Raw genomic sequence first — 12,429 nt, 5'->3', positions numbered from 1 at the left:
CCTGTGCCCGGTCCCGCCCGCGCTGCCGCCCGGCGGCCGCCAGGGGGCGCATGCCCGCGGCAGCCCCGCGCCCTGAGGCAGCGCGGGGCGGGGCGCGCTCTGCTCCGCGCCGCTCCCGCCCCGCCGCCCATTGTCCCCGCGCCGCCCCTCGCCCCGGTGCCGGTGCTGAGTCACGGCCGGCTCGGCGCTGCCCGGGGCCGTAGGTGCCGCGGAGAGCCCGCCGGCCACCGCCTGAGCAGCGCCATGGGGACGGAGGGCGCCCGTGCCCTGCTGGAGCGCGCCGGCACGCTCACCCTGCAGACAGGCAACCTGCTCAACTGGGGCTGCCTGCGCAAGAAGTGCCCGGCCACCCCCGGCGAGGAGGTGAGGGGCGGCCGGGGCTTCCCTTGGGGCGGCTCGGCTCGGCCCGCCCTGGGGCTCGGGCCGGGCCGGGCTCAGGGAGCGCTGCGTGCCGCTGCCCGAGCGGCGCCCGGAGCGGGACGCGTTCCGGCGGGGCCGGTGCCCGTCACGGCGAGGAGGGACCTTGGCTCCCGAGCCATCCGCTTGCCGGTGCCTTCGGGAGGCGCGAGATGGGAATGGCAAAGCAGAGTGTCGCTTACTTGTTTTGGTCCGTTCGTTGCGTTGTGCCGTGTTGGGAGGTCGGGCCCCCGTGCCCCCGGAAGCACTTTGCCTTGAGAAGGAGCGAGCCCAGCCTTCTGATCCCGGGAATGAGCGATTAAAACTTACCGATTTAAGTGCTGCCTGTAATGGCAAAGGGGATCCCTTATATTTCTCTAGTAAGGTAAAAATATGCATAGATATGAGCTTGCACTACAGGTGATGAAAATTCTCTTTTCTAACCTGAAGTTAATTTAATTTCTTCATAGAGACAGGTCTTGGGAAAAGTAGCAGTCATCCTCTTTGAAGTAGAGAGCTGTCATTCTTTGTTAAGAAGTTGAAGAGAGCTTTTTAATCATCACTTTAAAAGTACTACCTTTAGCGGCATGTGTCAATACTTGGAGCAGCTCTCATAAAATGTCTGGAGATCCTGTGGCCATGAACTTCAGAACGACCATATTTGTTGTTTCACTGTGACAGAGTAATCTCAGAATGGTCACTTAATAATGAGAAAAACTATGAGTTTGGCTGATTATTGCTATGTAGTGACACTAGTGATAACCTAGAAGTTGGTTGGTTGCATATTAATCATGCACAAGTGGAAGAAAGGTGTCAGGGAAGATGATGTAACAAGAAGGAAGAATTCATCATACTCTTGTTTAGCTGTCATGTGGTCATAATGTGACCACATAACATTTTATTTGGCCTGGTTGCTTATTAAACATTCTGTGGTCTGTGTGAAATAGGGCTGGATTCTGTAACAAAGACATAGCTGTGTCACGATGGGCACCCTTGTGTGGGTAGTTTCTGGAGGGCTGTTAAATAAAGAGTGACCAATATGCATAGCTAATAGTTAAGGTACTAAAATTCACTTGTTTACAGAGGAATCTGCTGGCTTTCCAGAGTTGCTGTACTTCCAAAAGCAAATAATTGGTATCATTTGCCATCAGCTTTTATCCACTCTCTTTGGTGTAGTCAGTTCTCAGTGGCAGAATGTAAGCCAAAATTTTGCAAACCGTGAATGCCAGCGTTAGGGGATGCAGCTGTGTTTGGAAAAGCTGATCAAAGCAGTGGAATACACTGCACTTTGCACATGGCCTGAGGGCAAGGGTGTGGTGTGCTTTGGAGTCAGAGGCTGGTGCATAGGAACCGCAATAGAAACATGTCCTGTGACATTTGCAAAGCAGCAGCATATAAGAATTTAGTACTATCTCATATGCCATTTGAAAGGAAAAGATAACAATATAAATTGAATCAAAATAGGATTAAGAGTTATTTTATTAAAGGGTTATTGTGCTTAGCTATTTACTGGGGTGGTCAGTTCTTGCCTCTGGGAGTTTTTATACTGTTTTAAACAATGGAGGGAATATATAGTATTTGCGTTCACAAAGTATTGTTCCTGTATTGTGTCTGATATCAGGCAGGGGTGCTGACTTCTAGTTTGTGCATGGTATTAGAGCTCTCTGAGTTCAGTGTCATAGGAAATGGCTGCTTACTGGTACACAAAGTAGGTATGCACACAGTTATAAAACACACTGTGGAAAGTGAAGTAAAGCAGCAGCTGGTGGAAGTGCTCCTACCTGTGGCAGGTGGCAGTCAGACAGTGCCTGTACTTAACTCCTGAGATGGATCAGAGGGAAGCTGCAGCTGCACCACTGGTACTCTATAAAATTAGTTAGCTGATTTAATAGTTATGTCTCGCTATGTTCAAGAAAGTCCATTATCAGAATCTTAGTCAAGTTTATTCTGCATCTGTGGATAAAGGAAAAATGTAAGTGTGGGGTAGGATCTGTAGGTTCCCCCTACAGTGATGCAGGACTTAAAAATATTAGTGGTTTTGCTTAGTGGAGTAGGTAGGCAGTAAATGGGAAGGGCTGTATGCATCTTAAAAAGAGAAGTAATTAATGCAATGAGTATTGAGTGGTTGATTGTAAAGTGTAATTTCTACAGTGTCATGGCACTTACGCTCTTATCTGACTACTTTGTAACTGAAGAATTTCTGTGCAAAAAACCCACAAACCCAAAAAACCCCAAACCACCCCATATCTTAGTTCTTGCTTGCTTAGCATTGTACTTTCCTTTTGAGATGGCATTGGTGTGTGAAATTACTGAAGTACAGTACTTGTATTACTGCTAAAACTCTGTGGAAGAGGAGAGAAAAATACATAAGCTAGTTTGAGCAAGTTTCAGATAAAGGCTATGAAGGAAGAATCTTCCGTGGGGTGGTGTCGTTAGTTCAGCTGTGCAGTCTGTCCTACACATCTCTGTACTGTTGTGTTTGTGTGTGGCTGGAACATAACCCACACTTCACCATGAAAAAATGTTTTGTAGGTGCGGGACTGCATCCAGAAAACACTGACTGAGTGGAGCTCAAAGGTTGGCCAAGACCAAAATCAGGTATGCATCTTATCCATGTTACATGTGAAACCAAAGACGTAGAGAGTCAGTTACACTTCTAAAACTTATAATAACTATTAAATTGCTGTAAAAGTATCTACAGCTCCAGATACCTTGAAGGAATATTTCTTAACTCCCCGTCTTTCCTTAATGTTTAGTAAATTTGAAGTAAATTCCTAATGTTTAGTAAATTAAGAAATGCCAGTGTAAAGAGAGAATCCTGTTGATGGCAGATAAGACAGTTCTTGTAAAAGCAGTGGGCTGTAAGGTTTTAAATTAATTGCGAGGGCAAGTAAAAGTAAATAAAATCCGAGTACATTAGAAGTTTGCTAGTATGCTTGTTAAAACTCAATGGAGAATTCTCTGAACTATGGGGCACACAGATGGCTGAAGACCATCCCATTTGGAAGGCAGCTCTGAAGCATCTGTTGTCTCAGAAATATTTCTGAAGATGTAGAAGTGGCAATTTTTCCCTTAAGAGCTAAAGACTTCCACACAAGTCTTAAAGCCACAGACATGAACATCTGACATGAAGATTTTGCTGTATTTGCCCGCTTCTCTGTCACTTTTGCTTCTGAAATTCAACAAAACAGTAATAGGTCCTCAATAAATGTATTATTTATTCTGTGAAATATTAGCATGTTTCAGGAAAAAAAAAAAGGTACCCAAAAAACAATAACAAGAAACCTTAAAAAACTTTCCTGATTGTTTCTTTGGGCTTTGTTACCAGTTCTTGTATAATGGGGACATCAGCTGCACGTTGTTACATTCCAGACTGAATTGTGTGAGGCAGTTATTGCTGAGTCACTGAGGAACTAATGACTGCACAAGAAGACAACACAAACAAACACTTGTCTCTGTCCAGTGTAGTCACCCATTTAAAGTAGTTTATTTAGGGTAAGCTAGGTTTTACTGTAAGAACACATTACCTTGCATAATTCCAAATTCTCATTAATTATATTGATATCCAGTAATTAAAAAAAAAAGTTAAGTTTTGTTTAAAATGCTGACTGTATGGAGTAACTCAAAGGCTCACTTGAGAATCTTTTGGTAGCACAGCAAAAATTAGCAAAGCCTTTTTTGCTTGGGGCAGTGTTGAATGTGCCTTGTAATACAAAGTCTGATGTAGGTAAAACTTAAGGAAGTCACCCTGTCCCAGCTGATGTGAGATGTAAGCCTACTTCTAAATGAGGTCAGGGAGTGAAATAATTACTGTTTTAAATCAGTATTTTACAGCATTTTCATTGTAGGTTTTTCATAAGCTTCACTGAAATGACAAAATATTTTTATGCAAAGATGTTCCCATCCAACCCAAACCTCCGAATTCTGATGGGGTTCTTTTCAGCTGGTCATGGGGCTTTTTTCAGACAAGGTCCTTTGAATTGGCACAGCAGTCTGTTCACATCATAAAATCAGAACTACTGAATCTTATTTCAGTAATTTGTATTTTCTATATTAGGGTCATATATGGCCTTTTGTATATCCTCATTATTTTGACATCCCCTCAGTGATCAAGAAGCCTTGGGTTATTTGCTTTCTGTCTTTGCATTTTTCTGCTGTTTTTGTTTCTAACTGTAAGGCACTCGCTTTTTCTTTTTCTTTCTTTTTTTTTTTCAAATTTCTTAAAAACATTCTTCAGGAGCTTACTGTCTCCTCTTGACGTTGCTCCTAAGTTTCATGTACTTACTACAGGAAACACTGGAGGTTCTGGAATGTTCTGTAGCTCAAGCTATAGAAAAAATAAATCCTGAAGAAAGGGATGAGTTGAAAGTATCAGGTAAGAACATAATCAAAAATCCAGTGGTATGGAATAGTTTCATATGCAGTCATTAATAGGATATTCATAGATGGGGGTTTTTTGCTCTCTTTTATAAATGCAGCATCGAATTACACTATTGCACACTGTTTTTCTTAAACATTGGCTAAGAAAATCTTGAATTAGTATTTCAGATTTTAAAGCAGCTCAGCATTTTTCTAGTTTAACTTACATCACCTCAAGATATTTTAAATGTATTTTGGGAGTCTTTGACATTTTTGAAGCAAAATATTGCAGATAATACTGGAATTAAGAAATAGCATTGGAAGCACATTTATTTGCATAATTTTTCCAGGTTGAATTTGATGAACTTGAAGGAGGCAGTCCAAACTAACACTAGTACATTTTGAGTCTCAGTAAGTTGTGAAGAAGTCTGTTTGTACTATTGCATTTGGGATTCTTATAGAGGTTGTCGCTGTTATTGCTTCGTGTCTTGATGCTTTACAGCTTATTACATCATCTAACTGGATGATTTCTTGTTCTGAGACTGCACAACAATGTCAAAATTAAAGAGAATGGTGTCTTTATTGGGCAGTCACCTTTCAAATAGTTGGATTTTTTTCCCAATTTTTTAAGTAATTTGTGTATATTTTAAAAATCTTTTACCCAAAAAATCATTAATAGTGCATATAGCAAAAGTAAATGGTTGTATATTAGTAATACCTGGCTTGTTTAGTTATTGATTCCAATTTGTTTGAAAATAGCAAAGCTTTTCATCGTTGGATCAAATTCTTCATCGATCAGAGACGCAGTTGACCTGGGTAAGTGTGGAACTCAAAACTTAAGTTAGGATATCTTTTTTACCCTAGAACTTAGATGGAAAAAGTTCTAATGTTATTTCTAAGAGGTGTATTTAGCCACTGTCACAAGTATATCCTGTTTTCTTATTAAGAGAGACTTGGTTAATCAAATCCGTTTGCACAGTAGTTCAGTCAGTAAACTTATGAAATCAGTCACTGTGACCTTGGATCCACAAACTCAAATCTGATTCCTTGCTACAAGCAGGAGCAAGTTTCTATTCTTTCACACAAAACTTGTTAAAAAGTAAATAGCATGTCATGTTTTCATAGCAGTGGTACAGCCATTCTTGCCAGTTCTTGTTAGTTTTATTTAACATCATGAACTTCGCTACTGACTGCACAGTCTTTCAGAGAATATTTTGGACATAAAATAATGCTACAAGTTGCTGGTGAAATAGTTAGGTGTTACTGAAAAGGCCATACAATGTCTTTGCATAAAGTTGTGTTGGCCTTATGTAGCAGTAATTGTGAGCAGCAATGAACTTCACTATTTAGGAAGATTGTTGGGTTTTAAGGGTGACCAAAGAAGAAAGGGCCAAATACCATTATTCTCCATTGATACCCCAGTTAATAGCTTATTTATTGTAATTTTTATCACCATTTGTCAAACATACAATAATGGACTCCTCCTCTTGAAGAAAATAATTACTTCAGCTCAGTAGTTCTACTCCGTTTGCTGTGCTTAAGAGTCCTCATGACTTGCATTTTTCCTAAAGCTCAGTGAGACTCCAAGACTTGCACTTTTCTCCGGCAAATTAAGTCTCTGTATTTGGTGTGCTTTTAGTTTTAACTCCTCACACATATCACATAGTTTTCCTAGCCCATGTCCTGTACTCGAGTAATAGTTCAGAGTGAAAGCTACAAATTTTAAAAGAAATTGAGAGTCAAAAAATAGAGAACTGTTTGTCATCAGTGTCTTTAGAGGAAAATACAGTTTTAACATTAAAAAGGAAGAAAAAGCTTCATGCTTTTGTTCATTTTCTGTTGGTTTTGTTTTTTGCTTTCCCGAGACCTACAACTCAATCTTAGTCTTCAGCTGTATTTTTGAATCCTTGCGAAAAAGGTTGTATTATTATTTTTGACCACAGATGCACTCAGAGTTTCAAATGGTGAATGGATAACTAGCAGAGTGAAGCAGGAAGTGTGGTTTTTGCTAAATTTGAAGAGTCATGCTGTTTATGTTTGTATCTCACAAGATTTTGCAGTGTCTGTTGTTTTTCCTCAGCATGTTCTGCCCTCGGAGTTGCTCAGTTAGACTCGGTCATTATTGCCCCACCTCCTGTCGAAGATGGAACTAGCCTCTCCTTGGAATATTTGCAACCTTATTGGAAGGAACTTGAAAGCCTAGTTCAAAACAAAAAGATTGTTGCCATAGGTACCTCCGACCTAGATAAAACACTGTTAGAGCAGCTGTATCTGTGGGCACAGGTGAGAACCAACTTCTACTCATAACATTTCTTAGGACAGAGTAACTGCTTGCTTTGTTGGCTGACAAATTGTTACAAACTTATGTTATAAATGGTTTTATATATAAAATACTAATTAGCCCTCTTATTTTCAACATTTTGTGGATGGTCATAATGTTCAAGGTGGGGGAGGCTCAAATATGACTGTTGTTTGTTCAGTGATTTTATGTACTGACCAGAAACAGATGGAAATCACAGGTCTGTTCAGAAGCAGGTTCTTTGAAGTACTGATAGTTTGAGGATTGAAGTATTGAAGGTTTAGGATTCTTGTATACTTAGGAAGGAGTACAAACAGTACTCTAAAACCTTCAGATTTATTCCAGGGACTCAAAATGTAGCTGTTTTCACTTTAAGCTGTGTTACAAAGGAAAGGATTTCCCCTTGGAAAAATTTTGTCTTAGTGTTAAGCATAAATGTAAAGAAGAGGAAGATAGGCTCTGAATTAAATGGCACAAGACTTTGTTGTCCAGAGTGACTAATTCATAGCACCATAAAATAGGTTGAAAGGTCATTTAGTTCCAAGGCTCCTGTCATGGGCAGGGACACTTTTCGCTAGACCACATTGCTGAGAGCTCCATCCAGCCTGGCCTTGAATGCTTCCAGGGGTGGGGCAGCCATCCAGCACTTTCCTGTTCCTCAGCACCTTCACATGGAAGAATTTCTTCCTGATGCCTAAGCTAAAACTGCCTGGTCAATCTAAAGTGATTCCCCTTTCCTTATCACCATATGCACTTGCAAAAAATCCCTCTCCAGCTCTTCTGTAGCCCCTTTCAGGTACTGAAAGGGACTCTTGGTCTCTCTGGGGCCTTCTTTTCTCCAGGCTGCACCATCCCGACTCTCTCAGCCTGTTCGCATAGGAGAGGTGCTCCAGTCATTTGATTATCTTTGTAACCCTCAATGTTTATGTATGCTGAGAGAGGGCAATTGCAGGATTTAATGACCACCTGCATGGTGATCATGAATGCAGTTTGTGAGGAGAAAATCAGTGGAAGAGCATCCCTTTTAACTTGATCCAAATCAAGCAGTTGCCTGAAGGCATGGAAGATTGCAAATTAATATATCCCTAACAAAAATGGTTTTGGATTTTTTAGTTTGAAGTCTTTTTCAAACTGACATCCCTATAATGCTTTTACTAGAGAGGGGGAAATAAAGCTGCTACTGTTTTGGGAGCACAGCAGACAGAAAGCTAGAGTGCAGTGGGTTAGCACTCATCTTGCTATGGCAGCACGCGAAGTTAGGTGCTACTCCTGCTTTGGGCTATGTGCTGCAGGGAATTGCAGGTGTGCAGCTGCCTACATTAATTAATCATGCAGAATTAATTAGCCTTGCTCAGACTTCAAAACAATGGTCAAAGACAAATTGTTCAAAGCAAAATTTCTGTCTGTTGTAATAGAAGGCATGAGGGAAACAGCTAATATAAGTACATTAGTATTTTTTTCCTTATAAAAATATTTTGTTACTCTCAGGTGAAACCAAGTAGTAATCAGGTGAACCTAGCTTCCTGTTGTGTGATGCCACCTGATCTCACAGCATTTGCAAAAGAGTGTGACATACAGCTGCTAACTCACAATGACCCCAAAGGTAAGACTTTGCTGATTAAGTTAACAAAAAAACTTGTAAATGCATTTATTCAATAGAAAATCAGGAATACTATTTTCCTGAACTTCAAAGTGTGTTGTATTTGAGGCCTGCCAAGGATTCTAAAAGTCTCTCCTTTATAAAATCCTTCTGTTAAGTTACTGCTGTTGCTTCCTCCCCTCCCCCCCACCACTTCTTGAAACAGTCTTGCAGCCTTGGATAATTTCTTGAAATACTTCTAATCAGAGAAAATAAAGTAAATAGAAGAAAAACCTCCTGAGAAGTTTGTACTATGTTTATTTCTACAAAATACGGAATTAAATGTATTGCTGAAGGCCAGTAAATGATAAATGAAAATGTATTTGCCTGGAACTTGTGAACAAAATTACATAGAAATGGTAATGGCCAGTTGATTTTTGAGTTGTTTGGTAATATTAGATGTGTAAAATTACTATGCTTTAAGTAGGATTCTTTCAAAGTCTTGACTTCTTAAAATAACATTATTACAAAAGGACTTATAAATTCTTCACTTTTTAAATGCAATGATTCATTTGCTAAATGAATTAGAAATTGGAGGCTTTCCTTTGAGCTGTAGAACTGAGTTACCAGCTCTCTACAATATTCTGGGATATAACATTAGTTTCTCTCAAACATCAGTCTTTCTTCACTTAACACCTTAAAAGTGTTGGACACTTCAATACCTTGTTGGAATAATAAAAAGTCTTAAACAATATTTAGTTAATTCCTTCCCTGTATTCTTGATTACAACTAATTATTCATTATGATACTTTTCCTTCCTTTTCATTTCTTTCCACTTGATCCCAAAGAAAAAAAGTATGTGAAGCATTTCTTTTGAAGTATATACTTCATAGTACCACTGTTAAAAGTAATGAATTTCATCAGTAGCAGGATTTACCGCTTCTCTGGCAGCATACAAGATGAATTTCCATTCAGTCTGATATTTTCCATGTCCTCTGAAGTGCAAATGCAACTTGCATTTTAATAAATAGTATCCACTGAAAGTCATGAAATGAAGAAGAGGATTTGATAGAAAACAGCACAAGTTATGATTCCTTTGTGTTGTTTGCTCAGCTTAACTTTTCTGCAATAGTCAGCTGAAGAGTATTGAGACTGTTTTTGGTGAGCACTCCTCACCAAAGACAGTGTTCTCTTGATGAACATTCCAGAGGAAACTAGGAGGATTTGTGCTTGCCTTGTTTTGTTGCTTGGTGGAATTTAAGCCCCTTTTTCCTAAAGCTTTCTGGGCTTATGGTTATTATGAGCCCAGTTATGGGAGATACTATAAATGTTGACTTTCCAGTGACTGCAAAGGCAATTCTGAATGCTCGGTACTTTGCTGATTTCAGCCCTATGCTTTCTTTACTCACCTCCGGTTTGTCTAGCTAGCATCTCAATTTTAATTTTCTTTTTCTCCTCCTAATGACTCTGCTGATTTCCAGAGTCTCAGTTAGTTTTGTGGGAAACACTCAATGTTGCAAAAAAGTGTCCTGGAGATTTATTTTGTAATATGCAGGTAGGTACTTTTACCCTAAATGCATTCTGGAAGAGTGGATCTGAGGGGTATGTGGTACCACTTAATGTCTTGACTGTAGGAAAAGGCTTCTATTACTAAGTGTTGCTTTTTGGAGCTGTTTACATTATATTTATTTTAAGCACAAATATCCCTTCTTAACTTCAGAATTACTTTGTGAAGCAAGTTTCCAAGAAGTTCTCCAGGAAAGCATCCAGAACATGAAAGCAATCAAGTGGATTCCGTTATGGCTTCTGCGGTATTCAGTCATTGTTAAAAGCAGAGGAATTATCAAGTCCAAAGGCTATATCATACAAGCTAAAAGAAATGCATCTTAAAACACTGTCTTTTTTTTTCTTTTTTTTTTCTTTTTTTAAGGCTGTTTAAATTTCTTTGGGATGGGGGAACATTGCATTTTTCATAGATTTTTACAGCATTTATAATGAACTACCAGAAGTTGTAATTATTTCAGTGTGATGTCAGTAGGACTGTCTGTAGTGTTCTAGTACTGTTTTTCTTCCTTAACTATTGATGGGGTCATTCAAAATATGAACTATTTTGGGACGTTTTTTATTGAAGTTATCTACAGAGTAACAGTTTAAAATAATTTTCTTTTTATGACCAGTTCACTGTAAAAATTATCATTATATTTTAGCTGCCATTAGGTAGCATGGAGAAACATATATTTTTGGTTTTTTAAAAAACTAATTTATCTTAAATCATACTTATCTGGTGAATACGCATTTCAAGCATTCAAGGACTAGCTTTTATAGAAAATTGTCATTTTTTTTAATTATATGATACCCCAAAAAAATTAAGCTGGTATCTCATTACTTGATATGTATATATAGGCAAGTCAGCTGTTTAATTTGTGGGTGTGGGAAAATTGGTTTATTTTTAATAGAGTGGAAAAGACTCCTATAATTTAGAAGAAAATTCATCTTCCAAATTACTTTCTGATTGTTACTTGAATTCTTTCTTGCTTCTTTGTGCCTCGATACACTTCATTTAGTGTTTACACTAGTGTGATGGCATTTTTACTGTTTGAAATAGAAAATGTATTAATAGTGAATGTTTAAAACAAGATTTTAAAACAAGCGATGAAGAAATCTGTTAATCAAAAACTGAATTGTGCCTGTCTCCTTCTCAACTGTGGCTTGATTTTTTTTTTTTTATACTTGTGAACTACACAAGCAATTAGCCAAGTAGAATAGACAGCAAATGCTGTTGGCTGTTCATTAAAATTACTTGCTTTTGCAGTTGCCTGGGAAACCTGTTGCTTGAGTGCCACTCAGGAAAGATGAAGCAGGGCTTAGCCTGAAGTTAGGTGTCTTTCTGATTGGCAGCAGCTTAGCACATTGGCTTTTTAGTCCAGAGAGATTGCTGCAGCTAAGGCAAGGCTTTTGGTTTAATGCAGTCCTTCCTGTCAAAAAGGCCTTTTCCTTTCCTTGGCCTTTAAATAAGAGTAGTTACCTAAAGTTCAAGTTGTAGTTTAGCAGGAACTTTGATACCAAGTGTCTAAAATAGTAAATTACATTTCAATTTCAGACAGCAGCATAGCCTCATACTGGTAGTAGTCATTAACTTTGTTGTACATATTTTGAGATTTGGACTGTAAGGGAATGAATTTTCACCAACATCTTTCGCATTCTTCATATTGGCAGCAAGTGGAATTTGAATGCCAGTAGGCAGTATCTGAAGTGTCAGCTTCCTATAATCCATTCCACTGTGTTTACTGATTAAGGTTTTTCAAGCTACCTTAGTCCTCAAATACTGTATTTGTAATGGCAAATAGCAGGAAGCTTTCTTGATGTCTTCAATTCTTTTGACAAACAAGAAAAACAGGGAATTGAAACTAGTAATGGATCAATAAAAGTTTGGATTTTTTTTCTCTTAATAAAAATGTAGTGGTTTCTTTTTAATGTTGGGCCAGTGTGCATCAGAGTTCAAAATTACATTAGTTTAATTTTAAACTTCCCTACTACTTCTGTATTATCTGCTTATGATTTAACCAGCACCTGTAAGCACTGTCTCTATGTGGCTGATTGTGTGTCTTATCAGACTTGTGTGCTCAGTTTTTTTATATTGAAATACTACAAAACAGAACTGTGCTGAACCAGTGTAAAGGCTGCTCTAATGGGATGATTTATTTCCTTTCTGTAAACTGCTAATAGTTTGCTTACTGTAGAAAAGTACCCTTTAAGACGTGGTATTTCTAGAGTGACTAATAGCATAACACTTTAT

The 12,429-nt window shown here is 38.8% G+C and overlaps 1 protein-coding gene across 1 annotated transcript; it reads left to right on the top strand.

The window, feature by feature from the left end:
- Positions 1–55: 55 nt before the first annotated feature.
- GCLM (glutamate-cysteine ligase modifier subunit) lies at positions 56–12,107 on the top strand. The gene is made up of 7 exons (XM_030279191.4): positions 56–363; positions 2,929–2,994; positions 4,687–4,771; positions 5,515–5,571; positions 6,836–7,038; positions 8,543–8,657; positions 10,354–12,107. The coding sequence occupies exons 1-7, from the start codon at positions 244–246 to the stop codon at positions 10,521–10,523; spliced, it is 816 nt and encodes a 271-aa protein (XP_030135051.1). The 5' UTR covers positions 56–243; the 3' UTR covers positions 10,524–12,107.
- Positions 12,108–12,429: the final 322 nt, after the last annotated feature.

Source organism: Taeniopygia guttata, chromosome 8, assembly GCF_048771995.1.
Source record: "Taeniopygia guttata chromosome 8, bTaeGut7.mat, whole genome shotgun sequence".
In the NCBI taxonomy this organism is placed as follows: Eukaryota; Metazoa; Chordata; class Aves; order Passeriformes; family Estrildidae; genus Taeniopygia; species Taeniopygia guttata.
Note: the sequence above shows the minus strand (reverse complement) of the source record. Positions and strands in the feature narration are given on the sequence as shown.

Excerpts from the sequence above, each read along its gene's own strand:
- GCLM (XM_030279191.4), top strand. The coding sequence starts at position 244 with ATGGGGACGGAGGGCGCCCGTGCCCTGCTGGAGCGCGCCGGCACGCTC. Across the intron at positions 2,995-4,686 it reads TTGGCCAAGACCAAAATCAG|GAAACACTGGAGGTTCTGGA; the intron begins GTATGCATCTTA and ends TACTTACTACAG. Across the intron at positions 7,039-8,542 it reads AGCTGTATCTGTGGGCACAG|GTGAAACCAAGTAGTAATCA; the intron begins GTGAGAACCAAC and ends TGTTACTCTCAG.